The following is a 23,219-nucleotide window of genomic DNA, read 5'->3' on the forward strand; positions in this document are numbered from 1 at the left end:
ATGGGTGGAGTGAGGCAGGGCTCAGGGAACACAGAGTGAGCTAAAGCCGAGAGGCAGCAAAAATGTAGAGTGTGCGATGGGTGTGGGCTGCTCATCTATGTGACTACTACCGGTTACAGCTGGTTTCCAGAATGTGTTGGAAATTTGCCTGGTACTTGAAATAACCATCCTCTAGTGGCTTGGAAAGGGGATCTCTGATGATGTTTTGTTTGGTCTTAATGAGACAAAGCATCTCCAAGAGAGGGGCGTTTCTCAGTAAATACCAGGCTGGAGCTTTGTTTCTGAAGTTTGGGTTCCTTGTGCACTGTGAGGGAAGAATCTCTTTTGCTCTTTAATGGAGTCTCAACTGATTATAAGACCCAGATGGTAGAGCAGACAACAGGTGGTAGAGATTCTCTTGCTATTTTCGTTCTGTGTTATTGTACTGGTCACACAAGGGTCATAGCGATCTTCTGTTATCCTTTTTAGCTTGAGTTAGTGGAAGTGCCAGGATGTCCCTTAATTTTTCTTTTCTTTCTTTCTTTCTTTTTTTTTTTTGAATAGACTGTATATTTTAAGAACAGTTTTAGATTTACAGGAAAATTATGAAAATAGTACAGAAAATTCCCACCTGACCTACACCCAGTTTCCCCTGTTTTTAACATCTTACATTAGTATGGTACATTGGTTATAATTAGTGGACCAATCTCAATACACTAAGTATTTTATTCAGTTTCCTTCATTTTCACCTAATGTCCTTTTTCTGTTCCAAGATCTCACCTATGACACCACTTTGCATTTAGTTCTCATGTTTCCCTAGACTCCTCTTGGCTGGGACATTGTCTCAGGCTTTCTTTGTTCTTTGATGACCTTAACAGTTTTGAGAAATACTGGTCAGCTATTTTGTAGAATGTCCCTCTCTTGAGATTTGTCTGAGGTTTCCCTCTTGGTTAGACTGGGGTTATGGGTTATTGGGAGGAAGAGCACACAGGTAAAATGTCATTTTCATCACATCATGTCCAGGGTGCCTATATCAACATGTCTGATGACTGCCGATGTTGGCCTTGGTCACCTGGCCCAGGTGGTGTTGGCCATATTTCTCCACCATCAGGTATTCCATACTGTACTCTTTTTTTTTTGGGCGGTGGGGGTGGGTGGCGTGCTGCGAGGCTTGTGGATCTTAGTTCCCCGACCAGGGATTGAACCCGGGCCCCAGCAGTGAAAGCACCGAGTCCTAACCACTGGACTGCCAGGGAATTCCCCCATACTGTACTTTTTGAAACGAGATTGCCATGTACAGCACACACTTAAGGAGTGGAGACCCTCAATTTTTTAAACACAAAAACATGTGAAGTAGTTTTTGAGGAACAGGTGTGAGTGATGATGTTGCTGAATTATGGAGGAGTGGCAAAAAAAAAACAAAAAAAAAACCCAAAACATACTTTTTTTGGTTTGTTTTGTTTCAGAAAAAAAAAAAAAGCTCCATACTGTCGCTATGAGAAGTAAGAAAAATGTTGATTTGAACTTTGCAACTTGTGGAATAAAAATAGATTTCAACCTTGGGCTTTTTTTTGTTGATTTAATTAAGGCAATCAGTTCTTATCTGTACCACTGTACACTTATCTGTACCACTGGGGCTCCGAAGCTATTGTTGCAGCCAGAAAAGGAAAGATTAAATTGGTCTGTCTTTCATTACTAACTGAAAGGTTATAGAACATCGCTTCCTTAAAGGCAGTGCCTTGACAGTTACATTTACTGGACAATCCAAGTTCATGTGGGCTTTTCATAGCCTGACCTGTCCTGGGTGACCGTTTCTATTATAGGCAGAGGACCTCATTACTTCCCCCTAGTGGTCAGCTTTATAATCTTGAATTCTAGTTGGACAAATTCAGCAGGAGAAACTTCAAAGTTAGTGGCAATCCTCATGATAATTTTCCTTAATACTTTAATGTGGATGCTAAAATGACATGGTGATTGAATTTTAGTATGTCTTTTTGGATTAAAACTAATTTTTAAATGGGTCAGTGTTTTCAGGCAGCAAGTAATGGTGACTTGATTAAAAGCTAAAGCGATGAAGTTTAGTATTCTAGGCAGAAGATTTACCTTGCTACTGTTCTACTGAGAACCTCAGCGGCCATTTGATTTTAACCAGGGAATTGAATCTGGCTTCTTGAAAGTGTTTTATCAGCACTGTAGGAGCAAGTGCACATTCTAGATAAATCTGAAGACTACAGAGCTTTATGGGGATCGTAGTGGGAGAATCCTCTGGAGTATTGTTCGTCATTCCTTCACAGATAAAATTTTATCTCCAGGACAGGAAATGGCTTTCATTTAGAGTTCTACATCAGCATTCATTATTTTACCATGCTTTAAAAAGATGCAGCGCTTTTTATAGGATACTATCTGTCTACAGATTCTTAGAGAGTGGAAAGCATTTACAGAATTGGAGACTGGTTTTGTATTATCCTTGATGGAAATACTGGGTGACACAGTACTTGAGTATGTAGGTGGTAATCCTTCGAATGAGTTCTGGTGTTTGTGCCCAGACCGGAGTTCTGTTTCATTGAGAGCCAGAGGGGATGGCGTCTAAGGAAAGGCAGCTAAATCAGTGTGAAATCTGCGAGTCTTCTTAGATGTGCTCCTGATTAGGACAAAAGCAGAACTCGAGTGGCACTCAGCACTGCTTCTGTTCAGAAATGAGAAGGGAGGAATTCATACGGAGAACCAGTATTAAACCAGTCATCTATTTGTGTCTGTCTGTGATACTCGCGTTGCGTACGACACCATACAGATATGGTCAAGGAGCAGTTGATAGGTCTTTGTTTTCCTGAGCGGAAGTACATTTAGTAACGAGGTTACCTGTCTATTGTTGCTCACCCAGCTCCACCTGATCCACTGGAACTCCACCTTGTTTGGCAGTATTGATGAGGCTGTGGGGAAGCCCCATGGAATCGCCATCATTGCCTTGTTTGTTCAGGTAAATGGTCTCCTGCTGTGATTGTTATATTGTTCAGAGATGCTTATTTCTAATTCATTTTGCAAAAGGTTTTTTGTTCTCTCTCATTTTTACTACTTAGAGGTGACATTAAACACCTATACAGAGAGCATTGATACTTTAAAAATAGAAAACTTGATCTCTCTGGGTCAAAGATGAGCAGCCATATTCACTGGTAGAAAATGGTTCATTGGCTTATTAGAAATTTTCTTCAGAGTGGCCTTCAGGGTCTTTGGAGAAAGGAGTTAGAAAATGTCTCCTGAAGGCAGAGTTCATTTTATTATTGAAAAAGCATTTCAGAAAGTATTTTTGGACCTCGCCTTCCTGCAAAGTCTAAGAGAAATCAATACTATAATCATGTAGTAGATTCCTTTAGCTATTTGTTATTAATAATTTTCACTCTAAGATGATTTGAAGTGCCTTGTAGAAAACACTGATAAAATGAGAGCGGCAAAGACCTTGGTGGTTATTGTCAATGTAAAGTTTAGATTTGAGCTCTTTGGTGGGCAAAGAATATTATATAAATTTAGTGAAACGTACAGAAGCGGACCATATGCTTTCAAAGGTAAAATTTTAATTTAGTTCCTAAGGTGAATCTTTTAAACTTTGTCTTGATGTAATTACTTGATGTAATAAAAGATTTAGAGGTGAAGGAGACCCTGGAAATTGTAGGCTTCCCCCTTCCGCCTCTTATAGAAGAGAAACCAAGGGCCAAAGAGACCAAGTCATTGTTTATAGTCACCCAGGGATTTGATGTCACCAGTCAGGACCAGAAACCATTGTCCACTCTGTGTGGTTCCAGGCTGCCTTTGGATAACCTAGTGGTCCTTAATAACTTAATTTTCCAAAGAGAGCTGAGGAAGGGACCTTTTAAAACCTCTTTTTTTGGGGGTGGCATATATTTCAACAGTATTAATTCCAACAATTTCCTGTTATAAATACCTCTAAGATATTTCTTTATTGATGTTTGAAAGTAGCCTTCCAGTTTTATTTAGCCTTTTAGTATTTTGAAATCCATGTTTTTAAAGTATAACACATGTCATGGAATTTAAAACAAATCCTTACATTTTAAAATAAATCTTCTTCTCACTATTTATTTCATGCCTTTTTCACAGGCAGGGCCCTATATTCCTTCTATTTTATATCTGCGTTGTATAAGGAGAATGGAATCACAAAATGTTGATGAAAAATGTTTTAAATTATACTACAAATATATTCTGATAATCTTTAGTATATTGAAAATAATAACTGTTAAAGTCCATCTTTTGTAACCTGAGAAAGTTAACAGAGCATCCAGATTCGACAACATGAGGCAGTAGAAGTAGAAGGCAATGTCTCATTATTAAAAAAAATAAGAATAATATAAAAATAAGAACACAAATAACCAAATAGTCATCTGTAGGAGGGGAGGGAACATGTTAGTTTCATCTTTGGAGGTGGTACTCAATACATACTTGTGAATGGAATTCAGTGTGATAACTTGATGTTTTCACTTACTGCTTCTCAGTGTAGAACAGCTGACATGCAGTAATAGTGCACTAGATTGGAAGCCGAGTCTCTTGGGACCAAACATCGCCGTTCCCTGGAACCAGCCCATTACTGGAGGCAGGCAAAGCTTGGGAGCTTGTACTCTGGCTCTAACTTTCCATAGGAGGGAAAATCCAGATTATCTATGTGAAAATGCCTTTCTCGGGAGAGAACCGAGTCACAGAAACTATAGAGCAAACATTCACGGAGGAAAGAAGGGCTGATCGGGAGTGTCAGCCGAGGCAGAGAGGAAAGGACCGCGTGCGGGGGTCTTGCACTTAGGTCAGAGGCTGGGAGAAGCGGAGGGGAGGAAGTCCAGGCAGTGAGGATAGACTTCCCTCTCAGGAAGCTTGACTCAAAGACAGATGGGGTGAGAACTAGTGGTGATGTCCACAGCAAGTTCAGATTGTTTCATATTGAGATCCGAGATGGGCCTGTGCTTTTATTCTGAGCAAAAAGGGCCAGCGCGGATGTTGTTTAGACATACTGGCAAGAAAGGGGATAATTGATGTAGAAAAGCCTCAGAGGAGGTGGAAAGGCATGGGATGAGAGCTTAGGTGGATGGACTGACCCCGGACAGGATGGGCCCCACCCCTTCTCCGAAATAGAGGGCCAGGAGGAAAGGGTGGGCACAAACGGCACACATTTTTAGATGAAGAAAGCCAGGAATTTAGGGGAGTTTATGCCTGATGACCTGTATTATCTCTGAGACATGCAAAGCAAAATTATTTATAGAGCAAAGGAAATATGGGTGTGGGACTGGGTTTTGAGATAGCGCAGGAGGGGAATGACAATAGACTTGACAGTCCTTGTGGGAGACCCACTTGAGATTGGACATCACAGATGGTACAGGACAACGGATCGTGGGCTGTTCTCCATCCAGGGAGAGGAGCAGAGAATTCTAGCAATTTTCTTTTTTTTTGGCCGTGCCCCGCGGCATGTGGGATCTTAGTTCCCCGAGCAGGGATCAAACCCATGCCCCCTGCAATGGAAGCACGGAGTCTTAACCACTGGACCGCCAGGAAAGTCCCTCTAACAAATTAATTGTTGTATTGATCCATTACAGAGCATAAGGTTTAGGAGGACAAAGGGATTAGAGAGTGGAGAATGGTTGAAGAGGTGTCATTCAGCACAGGCAGGAAGGGAAAGAGATGAAGCCAAGAGGGACCTGAGGGGCGTGACGCCTTGAGATCAGTGAATAGGAAGAGAGAGAAAAGAAGAGAGAGCTGGACGGATGGGCACTTATGGTCAGAGGCAATGGTCTTTGTTTGGAGTTGCAGTTTTCAGAGTGAAGACAAATCCAGGGTGTGTTCTCAGGATTGGTTTGCTGAGGTGGGAGGGAGTGATGGGCAGGGACTGAGGGGTAAAGAGACAGGCCAGGGAGGGCACAGGTCACGCACAGGGATGTTGAAGTCGTCCGGAGTGACGGCAGGAGGGGGTGACCACTGGGAGCGGCCGGAGGGTCAGGAAGTGACAAGTAGAGCAGGATAGCATCGGAGGAGGGCAGTCCACTCAGAGGAGGAGGATGGCTTTGGGCTTGTGGGGTAGAAGACCCATCTGAAAGTAACAGCTGGAAGCTGACCACGGCTCTCACTCCTGTCTTGAGGGAGACTGCGCAGTGTCCACTCCAAAGGCTCGGGAGGGTGGTGACCTTGAGCAGACCCGAGGGGTTCACAGAGACCCCCTGGAGGAGGTGGCAGGAGAACTTGTCAAAGCTGTGGAGTCATCCAGTTTCAGAGGCTGCGGTAGAAAATGAGGGGGGATTAGCGTTAGAAGTGGAAAAGCGCAGGGCTGAGGCTGTCCGAGAGGAAACTCACCAGAGGGCTGGCATTTGGGGAGGCGGTGAAAGATGGCCAAGGGGAGGGTCAGAAGTTACTGGGTTCCTGGCAGACTCTTGGTCCCACGTTGCGCTGTCACCTGGACTGCTGTAGGGGCTGAGGCGTGCAGAGGATCCGTCTATATTTTCTTTTTGGTCGCTGTCACCTCTTCAGACCAAACTTTGACAAAGAAGGAAAGAGATCGAGCAATAGCTGAAGTTGGTTGCAAAATATAAAGTTTTACCCGTAAGGTAAAGAACCTTTATAGACAGAAGGAGCCAGTAAGAGTTATTAAGTGCTACTTCATGTAAGAACTGTATTCGATGCTGTGTAGCATTCTGATTAAAAGTAGTCTGGGTGATAGTCACTGAATTACAATGCACCGTGCCCTGTTCTGAGGTTTGTTATTTTTAATATTTATTTATTGATTGATCGATTTGACTACGTTGGGTCTTAGTTGTGGCATGCGGGAATTTTAGTTGCGGCATATGGACTCTTAGTTGCAGCACGTGGGATCTAGTTCCCTGACCAGGGATTGAACCCGGGCCCAGCCCCCTGCATTGGGAGTGCAGAGCCTTAGCCACTGGACCACCAGGGAAGTCCCTGTTCTAAGGTTTTTGTTTGATTGAGTCTTATCTTCAACTCCATCACTTTTGTCTGCCCCACTGTATAGAGGAGGAAGCTGAAGGACACAGAGGTTAGGTAAACTTGCTCAAGACTAAAAAGAGAGTCGGGGTCAGAACCCAGCATCCAACGCAAGTGACCTTGCTCCTGGACCCCACTACATTGTGTGGCCTTACAGCGTTCAGATGTGGACTCTTCAAAGAGTTAAGCTCTGACAAGAGATGCATGAAGTAAAGACAGAGCCGACCTGTGGGTGTAATCATCCAAATGCTACATTGTGGTTAAACCAGTACAACAGAGGGGTCTGTTTCCCCTGAAGATGGGGTGAAGGTGTCTGCCTACAGGTCCAGGCTTTTGCACCCAGGAGTAAATTTCCCTGAGATATATATATATATGTGTGTGTGTGTGTGTGTGTATGTGTGTGTGTGTGTATATATATATATATATATACACACACACACACATATGCACATATAATATATATATATATATACATTTTTTTAACTTAAGAGAATTCATTTTCTGTTTTTAGTGCCTATCTCAGGAATTGCAAACACTTGGAAAATGATGTCTCAATTATTTTGAACTGATTGGCCGATCTTAGGTTATGTAAGTTTCTTGTCTCACCTCTTTCCTCTGATGCCCTTTCACCTAGCCTGTTTCCCAGTTGGATCACGTGGAGAGAAACAGGGAATATGAACATGGTGACAGCGCTTCTTGCTCCTTGTAGGTCATTCTCCAAAATTTATGTGGAAGAGGAAAAGCGAACCGTAACAAGGATTGTTTGTCTGAGGTTGTAAATTGTCTCCTCTGTGACTGCCCTCCATTATCATGGACTGTTGAAACTTGGCTGAAAAATGGAAATCAGATTGCACTTACAATTTTTAAAGTTAGAGTCAAGAATATTTAACATCATATTCTTTTTAAAGTCTCAAATTCTTTGGAACATTTTATACACTGAAAAAATGTAAAGCTACATAATGCTTTAAAAGAGAAAGCTACTGGGAATTCCATGGTGGTCCAATGGTTAGGACTCAGAGCTTTCACTGACATGGCCTGAGTTCAGTCCCTGGTCAGGGAACTAAGACTGTGCAAGCCACTCAATGGGGCCTGGAAAAAAAACATAGAAAGCTGCGAACAGCATATTCATATTTATTTAAGAATAAAAAGGGGATTATAGAACTATGTCCTGTGGCAATCAAGAAATGTTGTCCTGATTTCAGTGACAGGACAATGAGTACGTATGAAATCATGTACTCATTTTTCTGAGTTAATAAAATTTTTTCAACACGGATAAAATCTTTATAGTAATGATCTAGAAATGCCCAAGGTGAAAATGGAAGGCTTTGGGCATATGATGAATAATTTTAATTCAGAAATATCCTTGAAATTTCTATACCGCAGTATTATGACTTTATATATATATATATATATATATATATATAGCACAGTGGGTAAACCTGTACCTAGCAAGGTGAATTTAGAATGGATTCTTGGAAATGTCTAGGAACATATCTAATACTTTCTTGTACTGGCTTCTGTTACACCTTTAATTGTCTTCAGTAGATGTTGACCTGGCTATTATTAAAAAGGTCATTTGTTCCCCAGGAAGAACATTCAGGTGAACTTGAACTTCACTCCTGTTGGTTATTTTAAGTAGAAGCTACATATTTAAAAGCTTTATGGTTATGGTTTATGCTTTACACATTGCAGATCGGAAAAGAACACGTAGGCCTGAAGACTGTAACTGAAATCCTCCAGGATATTCAGTATAAGGTAAGTCATTCTTTAAAAGAAAATAAAAGTACCGGCTGTGTCAGAGGCTTCCAAGCCCACCTTCAGGCTGGGAGATTCCCTAAAAGGACTCACAGCCAAGTTCTTACCCTCCTGGTTGTGGTTTCTTCCAGCGGAAGGCTACAGCCCCAGAGCAGCGAGCCACAAGCTTCCAGACAGCCCCGCCCCGTGGAGTCGCATGGGGACACACCTGATTCTCCTAGCAGTGATGTCACAACACGTGTGAAGCATTGCCAACCAGGGAAGCTTTCCTGGGCCTTGGTGTCCAGGGATTTTACTGGGGGTCAGTCATGCCAGCCGGCGATGACTGAGGGACTGACCTCAGCTACTCTGACTCTAGCCCTCCCCCACCCTGAGCAAACCGGGCTTTCACCATAAATCACAGTGTTGGGATATACTTATCTGGTCCAACTGGTGCAGCCTGACCCAAGGCCTCAGGCACACAGAGCCACTCTTCTCAGGCAGCATATTCCAAGGGCTCAGAGATTATCTCCCAGGAGCCAACCAGGGGCCAGTCTTGAAGACAGGCCTTTAAAATTGTTTTTGGATTGTGTAGGATTCGAGCAACCCAGGCCAGCTGAGTTACCCCTTTCTGCCCGCTGGTTATAGGAAGGTAGTGTAAATGAAACAAATAAAAATTGTGACAACCACACTTCAAAGTATTTAAGTAAAAGGAAAAAAAGAGACAAGTACATATAAGCCATAAGATGATATATCCCACAGAAGGTGACTTAGGTGGATTTGAGCCTGTAGTGATTTGGCCTAGCATTGCCGGGAAGCCCAGTTCTCTTATAAACAGTACCTTTTATGCTCACGTTGAGTCAGTAGAATCTGAGTGGCCTTGTGGGGGAGAAGTTCAATCCCATGTGGGTGCTGGAGATACCGCACAGGGGTCCAAAGGCCCAAGGCCAACCCTAAAATCTGTCTGGAAACAAAGTCTCTCTAGCTCTAGACTCACTAGCTCAAGCCCAGGGCATCTGGAACCAGGCAAGACTCTCTCCTGAGCGCAGGCTCAGAGTGAATCCAGCTGCCAAGGGAAAGCACAGACTGGTCACAGAAGCTGGTGAAAAGGGGACAAGGACACATGTTCACTGGCATTTGTTGAATAGAAATGGGTTGAGAAATTTTCCTTTATTGCTTCAGCTAATGTGACGTCAGTCGTTATGGAATACAGGAGGATGGTGGGAGGTAAGTAAGCTGGGTTCTTTAATGTGTCCAGCAGTCCCCAGAAGTAAGGAAGAGACCAAGAGTTCATGCACTAACCTTCCCTGTTATGTCTGCATTAGTGGAGTAATCTTACAAGAGACATCCAACTGGCGTGACAGGTCTGTCTGTCTAAGGACTGACATTTTAAATGGGACTACTTAAAATAGTGATCAGAAATGTGATGATGGTGATGGCACAAATAGTTTATTGAAATTTAAATCTAGTTTTGATAAACATGTATTGAAATTTAATATTTTCATCTGAGTGTCAGTTCTCCCTCTCTGGAGGAGGAGAGCATCCAGAATAGGTCCTAGAGTTGAGCCACCAAATCCAAAGGGGGCAAAACGAGAATTTGGGAGGCAGCCCGTCCTGCCAGGAAGGTTAGGAATTGAGATCATATTACCAGGAAGAAAGTCATTTCTAAAGAATTCCCTGAGCCAAGGCCTAAGTTTCTGGTCTGGATGCACCAGGAGCCGGAAAGGTAGCTGACATGGGGCAGATGGACACTGGACGATTTTAAGTTTCACACCTGGAATTATAGGGAAAATTGAGCTGCAGCAGCAGAGAAAATAGCTACAGACTCAGAGTAGGAGTATCTTGTTGGAATCAACCCCTGTTGCTCTAATGAGAAGACAGATTGACACAAATCTATGTGGTCTGATAATGCCATTCAGAAAAGACTTCAACCTGGATTTTTAGTGCTAATGAATGTTCTTATTCTAAAATTTAGAAATTTTATGTTAACATGGGGTACATTGTTTTCTGTTTCAGGGGAAGTCCAAAACAATACCCTGCTTTAATCCTAACACTTTATTACCAGGTAAGCATTCATCTGCATAAGATGAATTTTAACTGTGGATATGACTGCACTGTTTTCCTCAGAACATACACAACTATATCTTATTAGTTAATAAAGTTTCTTTACAATTTATATTCTCTGTAGTTGTTACCAGTTTCAGATTGCTCTAAACCTGGGAGTAAACCTTTTGGAATAATAAACACTTTACCACTAGTTCCATTAATCCATGAAGAGGTTTTTTTTGGATTTTCATTCATACAAATTGCTACCTCTGTGTAAAGCACGACTGTAATAACATAACCTTGATATATATGTAAGACTGGTCAGTGCAGTTCTTATTAATCTCTGGTATGAAATAAACTTTATATCTAATTTTAAAAGATAACCTCTTTGCAATGATATTATTTAGCTATTATTTCTAAATATTTAGGTATGCCTGAACAGGTAAGAATTGTATATAAAATACTCAAAATATAATTTGTAGATAAAGGTTGTTTTGTACAAAATTTTGGTCTTCACATTTCTCCACCTAAATTATGTGAAATTTTTTTGTGTTTCAAACAAAACCAAATGCATTGTATCTTCTACTTTCTACATTTAATTGCATTGCTACAAACCAGTTTTTTCCATATGTTGAATACTCACCATCATATTTAATCACAAATTCTTCTAATGCAGGGCTACAAGATTTTATAAGAATGATTTTTTTTATTCTATCATAATATGATTTCAATATTTTGCTATTGAAGAAGCAATATAGAGGTAGCTAGAACAGCATGGTTAAATGCACAGACTGTTTTCTTGTCTCTCATTTTTATTTAAAAAAATCAGATACATGATTTAACATTCTTAAAAGAATCAAAAGCTCTAAATAATCACACCGGGGAACAACTTAAGCAGTCTCTCCCTTTAAATCCCAATAGTTACAAATTATTGACCTTTTTTGTGTGTGTATTTTACAAAAATTTATTTTAACTGAATTTTTAAAAAGATAATTTAAACACACAGACTTTGAAGCCAGACTGCTTTCGTCCTCATCCTGGCTCTGGCAGTTGTTAGCCCAGTGACCGTGGGCATATTACCTAACCCTCTGTGATTCAGTTTCCCCATCTGAAACGTGCGGGTAATAATGGGACCTATCTCACTGGTTTGTTGTAAGAGTTAAATAAGTTAATGTAAAATGCTTAGAAGAGCACTTCACACGTAGTAAACATTCAATAGATATTGGGTATAATCAGTCAGGTAAATCATCCAATAAAGTAAAAAAAAAAAAAAAATGGATACACTTCTCCTCAAGTGAGTAAACTTGATATATAGTATATAGATAGTGTATAGTATATATATATCAAGTATGTATATATATAATATAGTATATCAAGTTTATATACATCCAGTTTATATAGCCATATTTAAATATGTATAGTAACCCATTGAGAGAAACTGCTATAAATAATAGAGGATTCATTGTGTTTTTTATTGATTGTTTTCTCCATGATGATTAGATTACAAACGCAAACGTGAGGCTCTAGTTTAAAAATAACATCAGTCTAAGAAGTGTTATTTGGGCAGTTTGTAATTTTGAAAATTATCGTTGGAATCTTCCAAATTATTTTTTATTAACTTGCCTTTCCGTGACACGTCCACGTGATGGCACAGACCCTCTGCTGCGCGATTACTGGGTCTACGAAGGCTCTCTCACTATTCCGCCCTGCAGTGAAGGTGTTACCTGGATATTATTTCGATACCCTCTAACGATATCCCAGCTACAGGTGAGTGCAGTGCTTTCAAATCTTCCAGAATGAAGTTCTGAGTTAAAGGTTAAACGTTGTCTCTATAAAAGGGAAGCACGTCTGTTTTACGTTTTGGCTCCCTTTGGATCAGTTAGATCAGTCACATCTTTTCAGATAAAAGTTAAATGTCTTGAACCAGTGAAAGCAATGGAAAGGTCAAGGATGAAGAAAACCCAGCTCTCATTTATGATCTGTACTTTAAAAGTCAGTTTTTATAGAGTAAATAGAAGTCAGTGAAATAGCCAAACTTTTGATTATTATAGTTATTCCTTCATGTGGGTTTTCCCAGGCATTGGAGAGAAAAAAGCTCTTGGAAGTAAAGTGAGAGTGCCAGTTATTTCTGTAAGTCACATGCAGGCTTTGTAATAGCTCTTTGTTGGCTTGCACAGGAAAATCCTGTATGCAGAGGGTGAGGGCGCTAAAAGGAACGCCCCGGAAAGTTCTGGATTGTTCTCTAGCCCCACTTTTGTTCACCTACCACCCACCTTGGGTACAGCATAGGTGCTCTAAATGCTAATGCACAGTGTGTGTGGCTCCAAGGTGAGCTGTCACTAGGATGTTAGCTGGCGGAGCAGGAGGCAACATCACTACAAGGTGTTTAAACAATGGTTTTGATACTATTACAAAAAAACCTTTAAATGTCTCCTATCCCCCAGAGGTCTGTCTAAGGATGTGTTCTGGAAGGCTATACTTGTTCTTCATGATCAGTCTCAAAAGACTTGGGCAATCCTCTCAATAAACCAAGTTTCCTCTAGAAACTTCTTACAAACTTTTATTAATTCCCCTATCATTTTATAAGAAGTTCAAGTTTACTCACTACTCAGGAAAGCCTTCTTTTGTTTGTCCTTAAATCTTTAAAATCCTTCTTTTAACCTTTAACAATTTCTTATTTCTCTTTTTTCTAAGGATTAATTTTAAAAGTGCCCCATTCAACATCTTCATTGTTTCATTATTTTAGAAACTTTGATCACACCACCTTTGGGCCTTTGTATTTTTAATATGACAAATCCCAATTCCTTTATTTATTCATTCATCTGTTTTTTTCTTACAAGAAACTGTTCCTGATTGCCAACCAGGCACAGAGGATGCAGAGATTAAGACACAGTGTTTACTCTTAAAAAGTTCACCATGGAGTTGTGGAGGCAGATGATTATTAGACAACTATGTTGTGTCATAAGTAAGGTGCTCTGGAAACACGTAGGACAGAAACCCAACCCGGACTGGGAGGTCCAGGGAATAACTCCTGAAAAATATTAGGAGTTAGTCTAGTAAAGGAGAGGGAAGAAATTAGGAGTTTGAGTCTAATGTTAAGAGTAGAGGTTTGGACTAATGACATATAGATTTGGAATTTAATAGCAAAGGTGGTAACTCCTGTAACAGATATACCTCAAAACTGCAGTGCCTTATCACAGTAAGAATTTATTTTTTACACACGTGAAATGTGTTTTTACATTTTACAAATCCAACAAATGTGTCTTTGATTCACAGTGAAGGCTTTTCTTTGTGCATTCAGGGAACCGGGTTGAAAGACACTCTGCCATCTTTAATACCTCACTTCCAGGTCCTTAGGTGTGGTCATGTAGCCAGCAGGAAGGGCAAGAGCGTGGAGACTCTCAAAGGGGGATTGCTTTTAAAGGGCCAGACCTAGAAATGGCGAACACCATTTATGCTTACATTCTGTTGGCTGGAACTCAACCACATGGCCATACCTGATTGCAGGGGAGGCTGAGAAGTGAATTCTGGCTTCACATCCAAGAAGAAGAAATGGATTTGATGATCAGATTAGCTCAAGTTGGGGAAGAGGCAAGATAGTCCAGCTGAGTGCAAAACCCCAGTGTAGGGAGAGGAGATGGCACCACATAGGGAACTAGGGACTTGTCCAAGGGCCTTGGGAACAGCCAGGAGGGAGTGAGTCCAGGACAGGAGAGAGTATCTCCAAGATGCGGAGAAGAAAGGTTAATAGTGACAAATGCTACAGAGAATTTAAGTAGGATGTATGCTGCCCACCCAGGTAGAAAATAACTGCGCCGTATGAACACGTGCCCAGATGCCACTGCTGGGTTCTCACCCTTGACTCCTGTGTCTTGCTCTTGTGTGTTCACTGGTGGATCCTGGTATTGACGCTTCTCTGTTGCTCAGCTTTGGCTTCTCTTCTCCAGTATTATTCCTCCACCATCCCTTCCATTATGCTGCACTCGCTGCCAGGTCAACACCCCAGCCCGTCCAACCAGTTTGCCTTGAGGCTCTACCATGGAGAAAGCCTTCATTTCTCTTCAGAGTTGCCATCATTGCAAACAAGATTCATGGACAAGGACCATCAGTGCCAATTAACTGAATTGTTAACTGAAGTGAGATGTTTCCATGGAGTGTTCAGCTGAAAGGAGAAGGGGACCGAGGGTCAAAGTTTTAGCTGGCGTTAGTCACGAGGAGAGGAGACTGGCAGAGGTAGTAGAAGCAGCTCAGGGTCTACAGTCACATTTGTTCAGCAGTTTAAAGGTAATTTTCTAAAAATAGGTCAAATCTTTTAGTGAAAAATAAAATTTTTCTCTATAACCACAATAAATGTCTATTTATTGCAAGTCAGTTCGAATTAACCTTGCTGAGCCACAGAAAAGAAAATTCTCAGTTCCACTTAGAATTCCATTAAGGATTCCCTTGCTAGCACGGTATGGGGAATGTTAACTGACAGTCTGTAAATGTGAACGAGGATGTTTTACTTCCACGTCGACCAGTATGCTCTGCGAAAATCCAGAGACAAATCATCATGCCTTTCAGTCTCGCTGTCTTCAAAGGGAGCCTTGCTTTGTATTGTCCCTTTGAGTAAGGCCAGTGGCAAAGTCTAGCCCTAACTCACTAAGTGACGCTCCTCAATTATTGGGAAATAAGCTGTATCTTCCTCAAAGGGAGCCAGAGCCAAAGGAATGTACATTGGAAGGAATAATCCCAACTGCTCTTGGAAATAGATGACTTTCCAGTTAGCTGTGGCTTTTCAAGGAAAAAGATGTAGGTTCTTTTAGCACAGACCTCCATTATAGCATCTGTTCAGAGGGCAGCAATGTTGAAATGGACACACACACACACACACTCGCGTGTATATTAAAATGGAATTTAGAGTGATTTAGGAAAAAATTATAATTTTAGGAGAATATAAATCAGTCTGTCCTTGACTTGACTGTTTCACTGTTGCTGCTCATACAATTTCATAGAAAGCAGAGCCCAAAATAGAGAAGGTCCAGAGAGGGCAGTAAAAACAAGAGGAACCCCAGAGAGAGGATGTGATTCTAGAATCAAAACCAAGAAAAATTGAGAAGCCTCATCCTGTTGTACTTAAAGAGGAGCAGAGAAATATAGAGACGGAGGCAGAAAGAGAGAGACAGAGGATTGATATAGAACATAACAAAAGGAATAGCAAACGGCAGGTGGAGTGGCTACTAAGTTGATTATATTGAGAAATAGAAAACTTTGTGTTGAAAAAATGTGTCCTCTTATAGGCGTAACATGTAATTAAGCAGCTGGATATTATTGTAGAAACAATTGTATCTTGAAATGCGTCATCTGTCACAGGATAATAGTGTCTGCACTTGCAACGTAATTAAGGAAAAAGCTCTAGATCATAATGCTTTCCTAGGAAATGCACAGCTGCTGGAGGGGTGTGGGGAAGAGAAGGAGCCAGCGGCTGAAGTGTGGTGTTGACAGCTAAGCCTGTCGTGGACCATTTGCATCTTCCTGGGCACTAAGAATTCTAGCATCTGGGACGGGAAGCTCCTGATTGGTTGACTTTTTCATGTTATTCCTGGTTAGCACACCCTATGCTAGGGGAAAAAACCCACACAATTGGATGGATTTGGATGAGTGTAATTTAAAACATTTAAAAAAGTGATCTGTAACCATTAAATTACTGTAAGATAAACAGTGGTCTAAGCATTAGGAAGCCAAAGTAAAAAAAAAAAATTTTTTTTTTCAGCTGGATTGTTTTTTGTTTTTTGTTTTTAAATTAATTTATTTTTTGGCTCCGTTGGGTCTTCGTTGCTATGCACGGGCTTTCTCTAGTTGCGGCGAGTGGGGGCTACTCTTCGTTGCGGTGCGCGGGCTTCTCATTGTGGTGGCTTCTCTTGTTGCAGAGCGTGGGCTCTAGGCATGCAGGCTTCAGTAGTTGTGGCATGCGGGCTTCAGTAGTTGTGGCTCATGGGCTGTAGAGCACAGGCTCAGTAGTTGTGGCGCACGGGCTTACTTGCTCCGCGGCATGTGGGATCTTCCTGGGCCAGGGCTCAAACCTGTGTCCCTTGCATTGGCAGGCAGATTCTTAACCACTGCGCCACCAGGGAAGTCCTGGATTGTTTTTTGTTTTTGTTTTTGTTTGGTTTTTTTTGGCTGCACTGTGAGGCTTAGTTCCCTGACCAGGGATTGAACCCAGGCCCCCGGCAGTGAAAGCACAGAGTCCTAACCACTGGACCACCAGGGAATTCCCTCAGCTGGATTGTTACATTTGGAAATGGGATTCTGAGAGCAGAATAAAAATACCAAATTTAATCAACTCTGACAACGGAAATTGTAAGACACATTCTGATTTCACAGTGACATTAAAATGTGAACAATATTCAGGATTGATCAAATGTGGTATTTTGATATAATGGCACATGTACAAATATGTGAGCATGCACATACACACACACACAAATAATTGATTCTTCAGTTTTACTCTCATTTTCCTGTCTTTTTTCTCCCTACTTTTTCTGCATTTTCCTCTTACTCATCTGCTTCTATTTCTTAACTTACGTACTTTTCCCAAATTAGATGTGTCTGTCTTTGTTTATTCCTTTCTCTTTCAACTTCAAGTAACGCCAGTGAAACAGAGGAATATAGATGTTGTTATTGGTTTTCACCGTGTGGATATACGCCTGTTAGAACTCGGAAAACCATCTTCAATTTTGTTTCCTCCCAATCTTGCCTCTTCTTCATCCTTCCGCATTTCAGACTTCCTATGGATTGAAAAGGGGGACTCTTCCTAGCCCGATTTCTGCCACGGGATGCTTGTGGCCTGTGGGGTCTGGGAGCCCGTCTGGTCTTGGACCTCTGAGGAGCAGGCTTTTTTATGCTCCATGTGGGATTTGAGTGGCCTTTAACCCTGAAGACCAGGATGCTGCGGGACCCCAGCATGGTTATGTTTGAAAATGATTCCAAGTGATTTGGAACATTTGTTGTGCATTTTCTTCTGTGTCCGTGTTTCTCTAATTTGTGTGTGCAACAGAATCCCCCCCGGGAGGGCATGTTAAAACACAGACCACTGGGCTGCACCCCAGAGTTGCTGATTTGGTGAGTCTGGGGCACTTAGTCCAGGAAGCACACTTTGAGAACCACTGTTTCTCATCTACCCGCATTTATGTCCCCAGCTAATTGAGGTCAGCAGTCTTAACACCAGAATGCTGAGTGCCTGAAGGCCAGTGTGCTGGGCGGCACTAGACCAGTCCTGTCCGATGGAAACACCATGTGAGCCGCATGTGTGAGAGAAAATTGTCTAGTAGCCACAGTAAAAACGTCAAAATAAACAGGTGAAGTTAATTCAGGTAGTCTGTTTCAACCCAGTGAATCAAAAATATCATTTTAACGTGTAATCAGTATAACAGACCATTGATGAGAATTTTCACATCCTTATTTTCATATGAAGTCTGACTTTGTGTGTATGAATCCTACATTTCCAGTACATCTCAGTTCAGACTAACAACATTTCGAGTGCTTGGTGGCCGCGTGGGGCTGGCTGATGGCTACTGTCCTTAAGCAGTGAAACTCTAGGACTTTCTCTTGCTCCTGCGAGACTGCCTCTGTCCTTTCTTAAAATGCATTATTTTTAGGGACTTGCGAGAAAGTTTGTGTGTATTTCTTCAGCATCTTCCATGACACAGAGCACTTCCCATGGAGTCACGAGCTCTGTAATCTCTACGTCTGGAGTAAGTTTCAATCTGTGTGGCTCATTAGTAACTATCCTAATGATGGGACGACAGTGGCCGAGCCCAGAGCTGGGGATTGGGATGAGAGGAGAGTTTGCATCAGTGTTCCTGGGGAAAGAAAGTTCTCTTCTCTAAGCTCTTCCTCAAAAAAAAAAAAAAAAAAAAAAAGATCAAATTAAGGAGTGATCAGTGACAGAATGAGGGTTGTTTTAGGGATGAAAGGTCAGGAAGAGAGAGCAATGAGTTTAGAAAGAAAGTTAATAATGGGGTAGAAGAAAATGAAACTAAAACAACAAGGTTCAGTACAGGAAAGGTGGAGAGATATGTATGTGTATATATATATATATATGAAATCTCATTATATATACACATATATGGACTATTTAAGTACAATTTGCTTTGTTCCCTCTATTTGACTACTATCACAAGGAATTCTGTTCCTCTAATTCACGTATCATCATCGCCTGGTGATGAAAGAGAATAAGATGAGAACACCGACTTTTATGTGTTATTCTTCTCTTTTTTCTCTTTTAACATGATGACACATGAACTGCAGGTCAAAATAAGTCTATTATAGGATGTGCATAGGACCTCGGAAACTACTAAAATTAATGAGTGCCAAACCTCAGACCCTAGAAATTAGCCCTTTAAATGCACTCATGAAGAAAGCAGTTTGAAAGCTGAACTTTGAGTGAATCATCGGGGTCCTGCAATAAGGAGGTTGCAGTAAATGTCTTAGACCCACTGGCCTGCCACCCGGGTTCAGAGGAGAGTGGCTGCTCAGCTCTGCTACCTTCAGAAGGTGAGGACTTGTCTCTGAAGAGTTGGAGCTCTGCCCTCTCCATCTCTCTCTTTCAAATTGGCTAAAAACAAATACCGTGTTCAAGTAGAGTAGCATTAAAAATCGATAAAATCGTACATCCTGATATATGGGATAATGATCGTCTCTGTACAGCCATGACATTTGAATTTTGCTGAAGACTTTTATCCTGGAATATTATTCTGTTCCTTTCTCACTCTGTCTCATTTCAAAGTGAGATAACGCAGTGTGTACTACTTGAAACCATTTGAAGTGACTAAAGGGTTCCGAGGGGTGGTTACTTCAGAAAAATTGGCATTTCAGAGAGATGTGTTTTACAGGGGATTCTCATGCCGCCGTGGCTCTAGACATTTTTCAGATGCAGCAAGCAATATGGGTGCTGCCATATTCCCCCTTCTAAGACCCTGTGACGGTCTAGTGGAAGACCATTATGTAGATTAAACAACTAATGGCTTAGCTGACTGGCACTTCTATATAAATACAGCATGTGGCAGTTATTTTAAAAAACAGGACAATTCTAGTTGGATCAGGCTTATTATCCCATTTAGTGAAATCAAACAGTATTTGAAGACATGGAAAAATAGAACATTAGAAGTCAGATTTCTAACCTGGGTTCTGATCTAACAAGCCATTTAATTTTCCCCAACTCTTGTTTTCCGACACATATATGAATGGTTTGAATCTTGTGAGGTTCAACTCTTTTGGAGTCAGGAAGCTCTTCTTAAGAAACTACTACACAGGTAAATTTTTACTCTAAAGTCTAGGGGTTTCTAGACTTTTATTCGAACCCTGAATTAGTTAATCTCTTGCATTTTTTTCACCTTATGATTGGGAGAAGTCTGTGGGTGTGCTGTATGAACCTTTGTAGACAGAAGCCTCTGATTCACAGATGTTGAACTTTTGGTGGATTGGTGCTGTTCAGATCACATTTGCTCAACATCCTGGGATAAATGCCAGATGTAGGGTCTACTGATGATTAGAATTTCTGAAGAGGTGGCTGTGGAGCTGGGAAAGGAGCAGGTGCACTTGGAATTGTCAGACCCGGCTAATTTGGAAACTTCCTTAACCCATGTGCCCTCAGTTTCTCCTTTTGTGTAAGGAGTGAAGAATATCTGTGGCATGTGATTTTATGGGGCATTTAAATGAAATAACAGACGATGACTTAACCAGAGGTAAGTCAACTGCTAGATGGCAGTGAGCCTGGCGAATGCTTATCACGTGTTTACTTGTTGTTCAGACACTTCCCAGAGGGTTGTGTCAGGCAGACTATAGATTCTTAGGAGGTGCAGACCCGGCAAGTCAGGGAAACTGCAGTGCACTTGATGGGAACGGTCCCGTGGGACTGTGCGAACCTCTTCGTGTGTAACAGGAAACCACGGTATCTGGGGAGGCTTCCTGAAAAGGGAGATGAACTTGAAAATCGCTCTTGCCAAGGGAGGAAGATGAGCTTAAACTTTTGGAAAATCAGAGGCACTCTTTGGACCTGTGCTCTCCAGAGGGCTAGACAAACAGCAAAGAGAGTCTTTTGATGAAAAAACCTCCATCTAATACATTTAACATCTGGTGAGTGTTAGCATACAGTAACACCAGAATTCATTACTTAAAGAGATACTTGGGAAGCATTTCAGAACACTGCTTCATTTGTTCACTTTTTCTCATTATGTCACAGGCGGCCGTAAGAGCTTCTTGAGAGAAGTGTGTATCATTTTTGTACAGACAGATCCAGCAGGTTTCCATGGCAGTTTGGGTTGTCTGCAGACCTTCATACCCCTACTTCTGCAGTCTTCATTCTTCTTGCAGGGGTTGTGTCTAATGTCTTAGGTCTGGAAGGATGAAGTTCTTTTTCTCTCTTTGAAGTTTAATTTTAATTGTCTCTTTCTAAATTCTTATAATTTATGCATATTTTAAGCCACTGATGAAACTGCAGTCTTGTTCATGGCCGGTAAGTGATTAATCTGTTTTGTTCTGCTTTTATTTTCAGATTGAAGAATTTCGAAGGCTGAGGACACACGCAAAAGGGGCAGAGCTTGTGGAAGGCTGTGATGGGATTTTGGGAGACAATTTTAGACCCACTCAGCCACTCAGTGACAGAGTCATAAGAGCCGCGTTTCAGTAGCTGAAGAGAGCAGGAGCCGGTGCGTCTTCATCTGGGTATGTTCGGATTAAGCAAGGAAAATGAGGTACACAGCTGATGAGCCTGTCACACCAAAGCGACTCTCATGATGATCCTCATAATTTTGCAATGTTAACGCACTTCATTTAAATCTAGGACACATTCTCAAGCCCCATTAATTACAAGTCAGGTGGTTTGTAAAAATTTCATGCGGTGTTGGACAGAAATCTACAGTCCTTATGTTTTCGAGCAGAGCAGCCTTTCATTCTAAGTTTTGCTCTAATATCAGCTTCCATAAGGGAAGGTGCCTGAGGCAGGGGAACAGTGACACGCAAGTACCTGTTTGGTACTTTACTATGTTGTCGCACCCTTGAAACTGCAGCTGTCACCTCCTATTGATGGGGGAGCATAAGGGAAGGGACTGGGGGACCTGTTGAGCCTCAAAGTGGCCCTTGTTCAGTGCAGATTTGGTCGTCTTGCTTATCGGGGTAGGTAGGTGAGGGCAGATCTGGCATGAATGAAAATACTTGTCCTGTGGAAGTGCTTTCATTCGATAGATCAAGAAGCCCTTGCTAATTATCTGAATGTAGTATGTTTCTGTATTGATTAAAACATAATCTGTACATTTTAATATATTGAATTCAATGTATGTATTCCTTACCCTTAAGGACTAACAAAGTAAAACATCACAAACATGGAAAAGATAAAATATACATAAATGCCTCTGTACTGGGTTACTTCTTCACCTTGTAGATTGCCCAAGGGCGTGTACCTAGGTCAGTGTGCGTTGCTGGGAAACCACTGCTTCTCGTAAGAGGGAAGCGTCTGTTGGAACAGTTTCCTAGGAGTCAGGTAAGAGCTCTGACTGTTTAATGGGCCATTAAGAGTATGTACTCTCATCCCGTGTGAAGGGTGCAATGGACCGGGGAGTCACAGAGGAACAGAAATCTCTGGCCTCAGGGAGCTCACAGTCTCAGGAGCCAGACAGCTGATATAGGAATTTTAAAGGGTGATCACTTTGTCCGCGTGTTTCCCTCTCCATTTTTCTTGCCCCTCTATTATTACTCCACTCATGCACCCAGTACTCCAGCCAATCTGTCTTTTCTCTTCTGTGAATGTGCTTTGCTCACCCAGTCCTTCCCCCCTTTCCTTTTGCTCCTTGAAACCCTAGCTGACTACAGGCCCAACTCACATACCGCCCTCAGCAGGAATTCTCTCCTTGTCCCTTATATTGTACCTCTTGTTTCACATTTTTTCTTCCAATTAGCTATTTGTATATTTCTTATTTCCTGTGTCAGATTTCAAGCTTCTTAAGGGTTGAAACGTGTTGATTTTACTTTGAATCCATCATGGCACGTAACACTTGGAGTCATGGATGTCGTTAGGGAAATCAGAAATTCCTTAGAACTTATGTGTGTCCTGTATCAGCCAACCGTGTTCCAGTCCTTCGTTCCTTCTCAGTTTCTGTGTCAGCCAGTAGATGATGGGGATGATGGAGATGATGATGATGAGGCCAGGCAAAGTCACCTGTGGGAGGAATGAGAAGGAACTTTCAGTAATTCATATATGATAACAATGGAGAACATCCCAGAGTGCTTTAAGCTGAGCCTTATAATGGATGAGCTAAAGAATTAAAATAACATTCAGTCAGAAATCATTATTGAGCACCTACTATGTGACTGGTTCTGTGTATACAGAGATGAGAAGAACAGATGTGGTCTCTGCCCTCATAAAAGCTAGAGTCTGAGATGGGGAACCTGACAATGGAGTAACAAACACTTCTGGCACCGGGAGGTCAGCTCCGTGCTCT

General features: G+C 41.6%; 1 protein-coding gene across 7 annotated transcripts in view; it reads left to right on the forward strand.

Moving 5' to 3' along the window:
• Positions 1 to 23,219, forward strand: part of CA8 (carbonic anhydrase 8) — a 102,806-nt gene that overhangs the window by 47,277 nt on the left and 32,310 nt on the right. For 6 of the 7 annotated variants that reach the window (XR_014236689.1, XR_014236690.1, XR_014236691.1 and 3 more), the window contains exons 4-8: positions 2,861 to 2,956; positions 8,656 to 8,718; positions 10,714 to 10,762; positions 12,398 to 12,510; positions 21,278 to 21,447. Coding sequence is in view for 2 of the 7 variants with exons in the window: in XM_082364690.1 (XP_082220816.1) it covers positions 2,861 to 2,956; positions 8,656 to 8,718; positions 10,714 to 10,762; positions 12,398 to 12,510; positions 21,278 to 21,412 (456 nt within the window). In the remaining 5 variants the exon portion in view is untranslated. The remainder of the gene's footprint in view (positions 1 to 2,860; positions 2,957 to 8,655; positions 8,719 to 10,713; positions 10,763 to 12,397; positions 12,511 to 21,277; positions 21,448 to 23,219) is intronic. The other variant, XM_082364691.1, reaches the window with a different exon arrangement.

This window comes from Balaenoptera borealis (genome assembly GCF_965194805.1).
Source record: "Balaenoptera borealis genome assembly, chromosome: 17".
Taxonomy (NCBI): domain Eukaryota; kingdom Metazoa; phylum Chordata; class Mammalia; order Artiodactyla; family Balaenopteridae; genus Balaenoptera; species Balaenoptera borealis.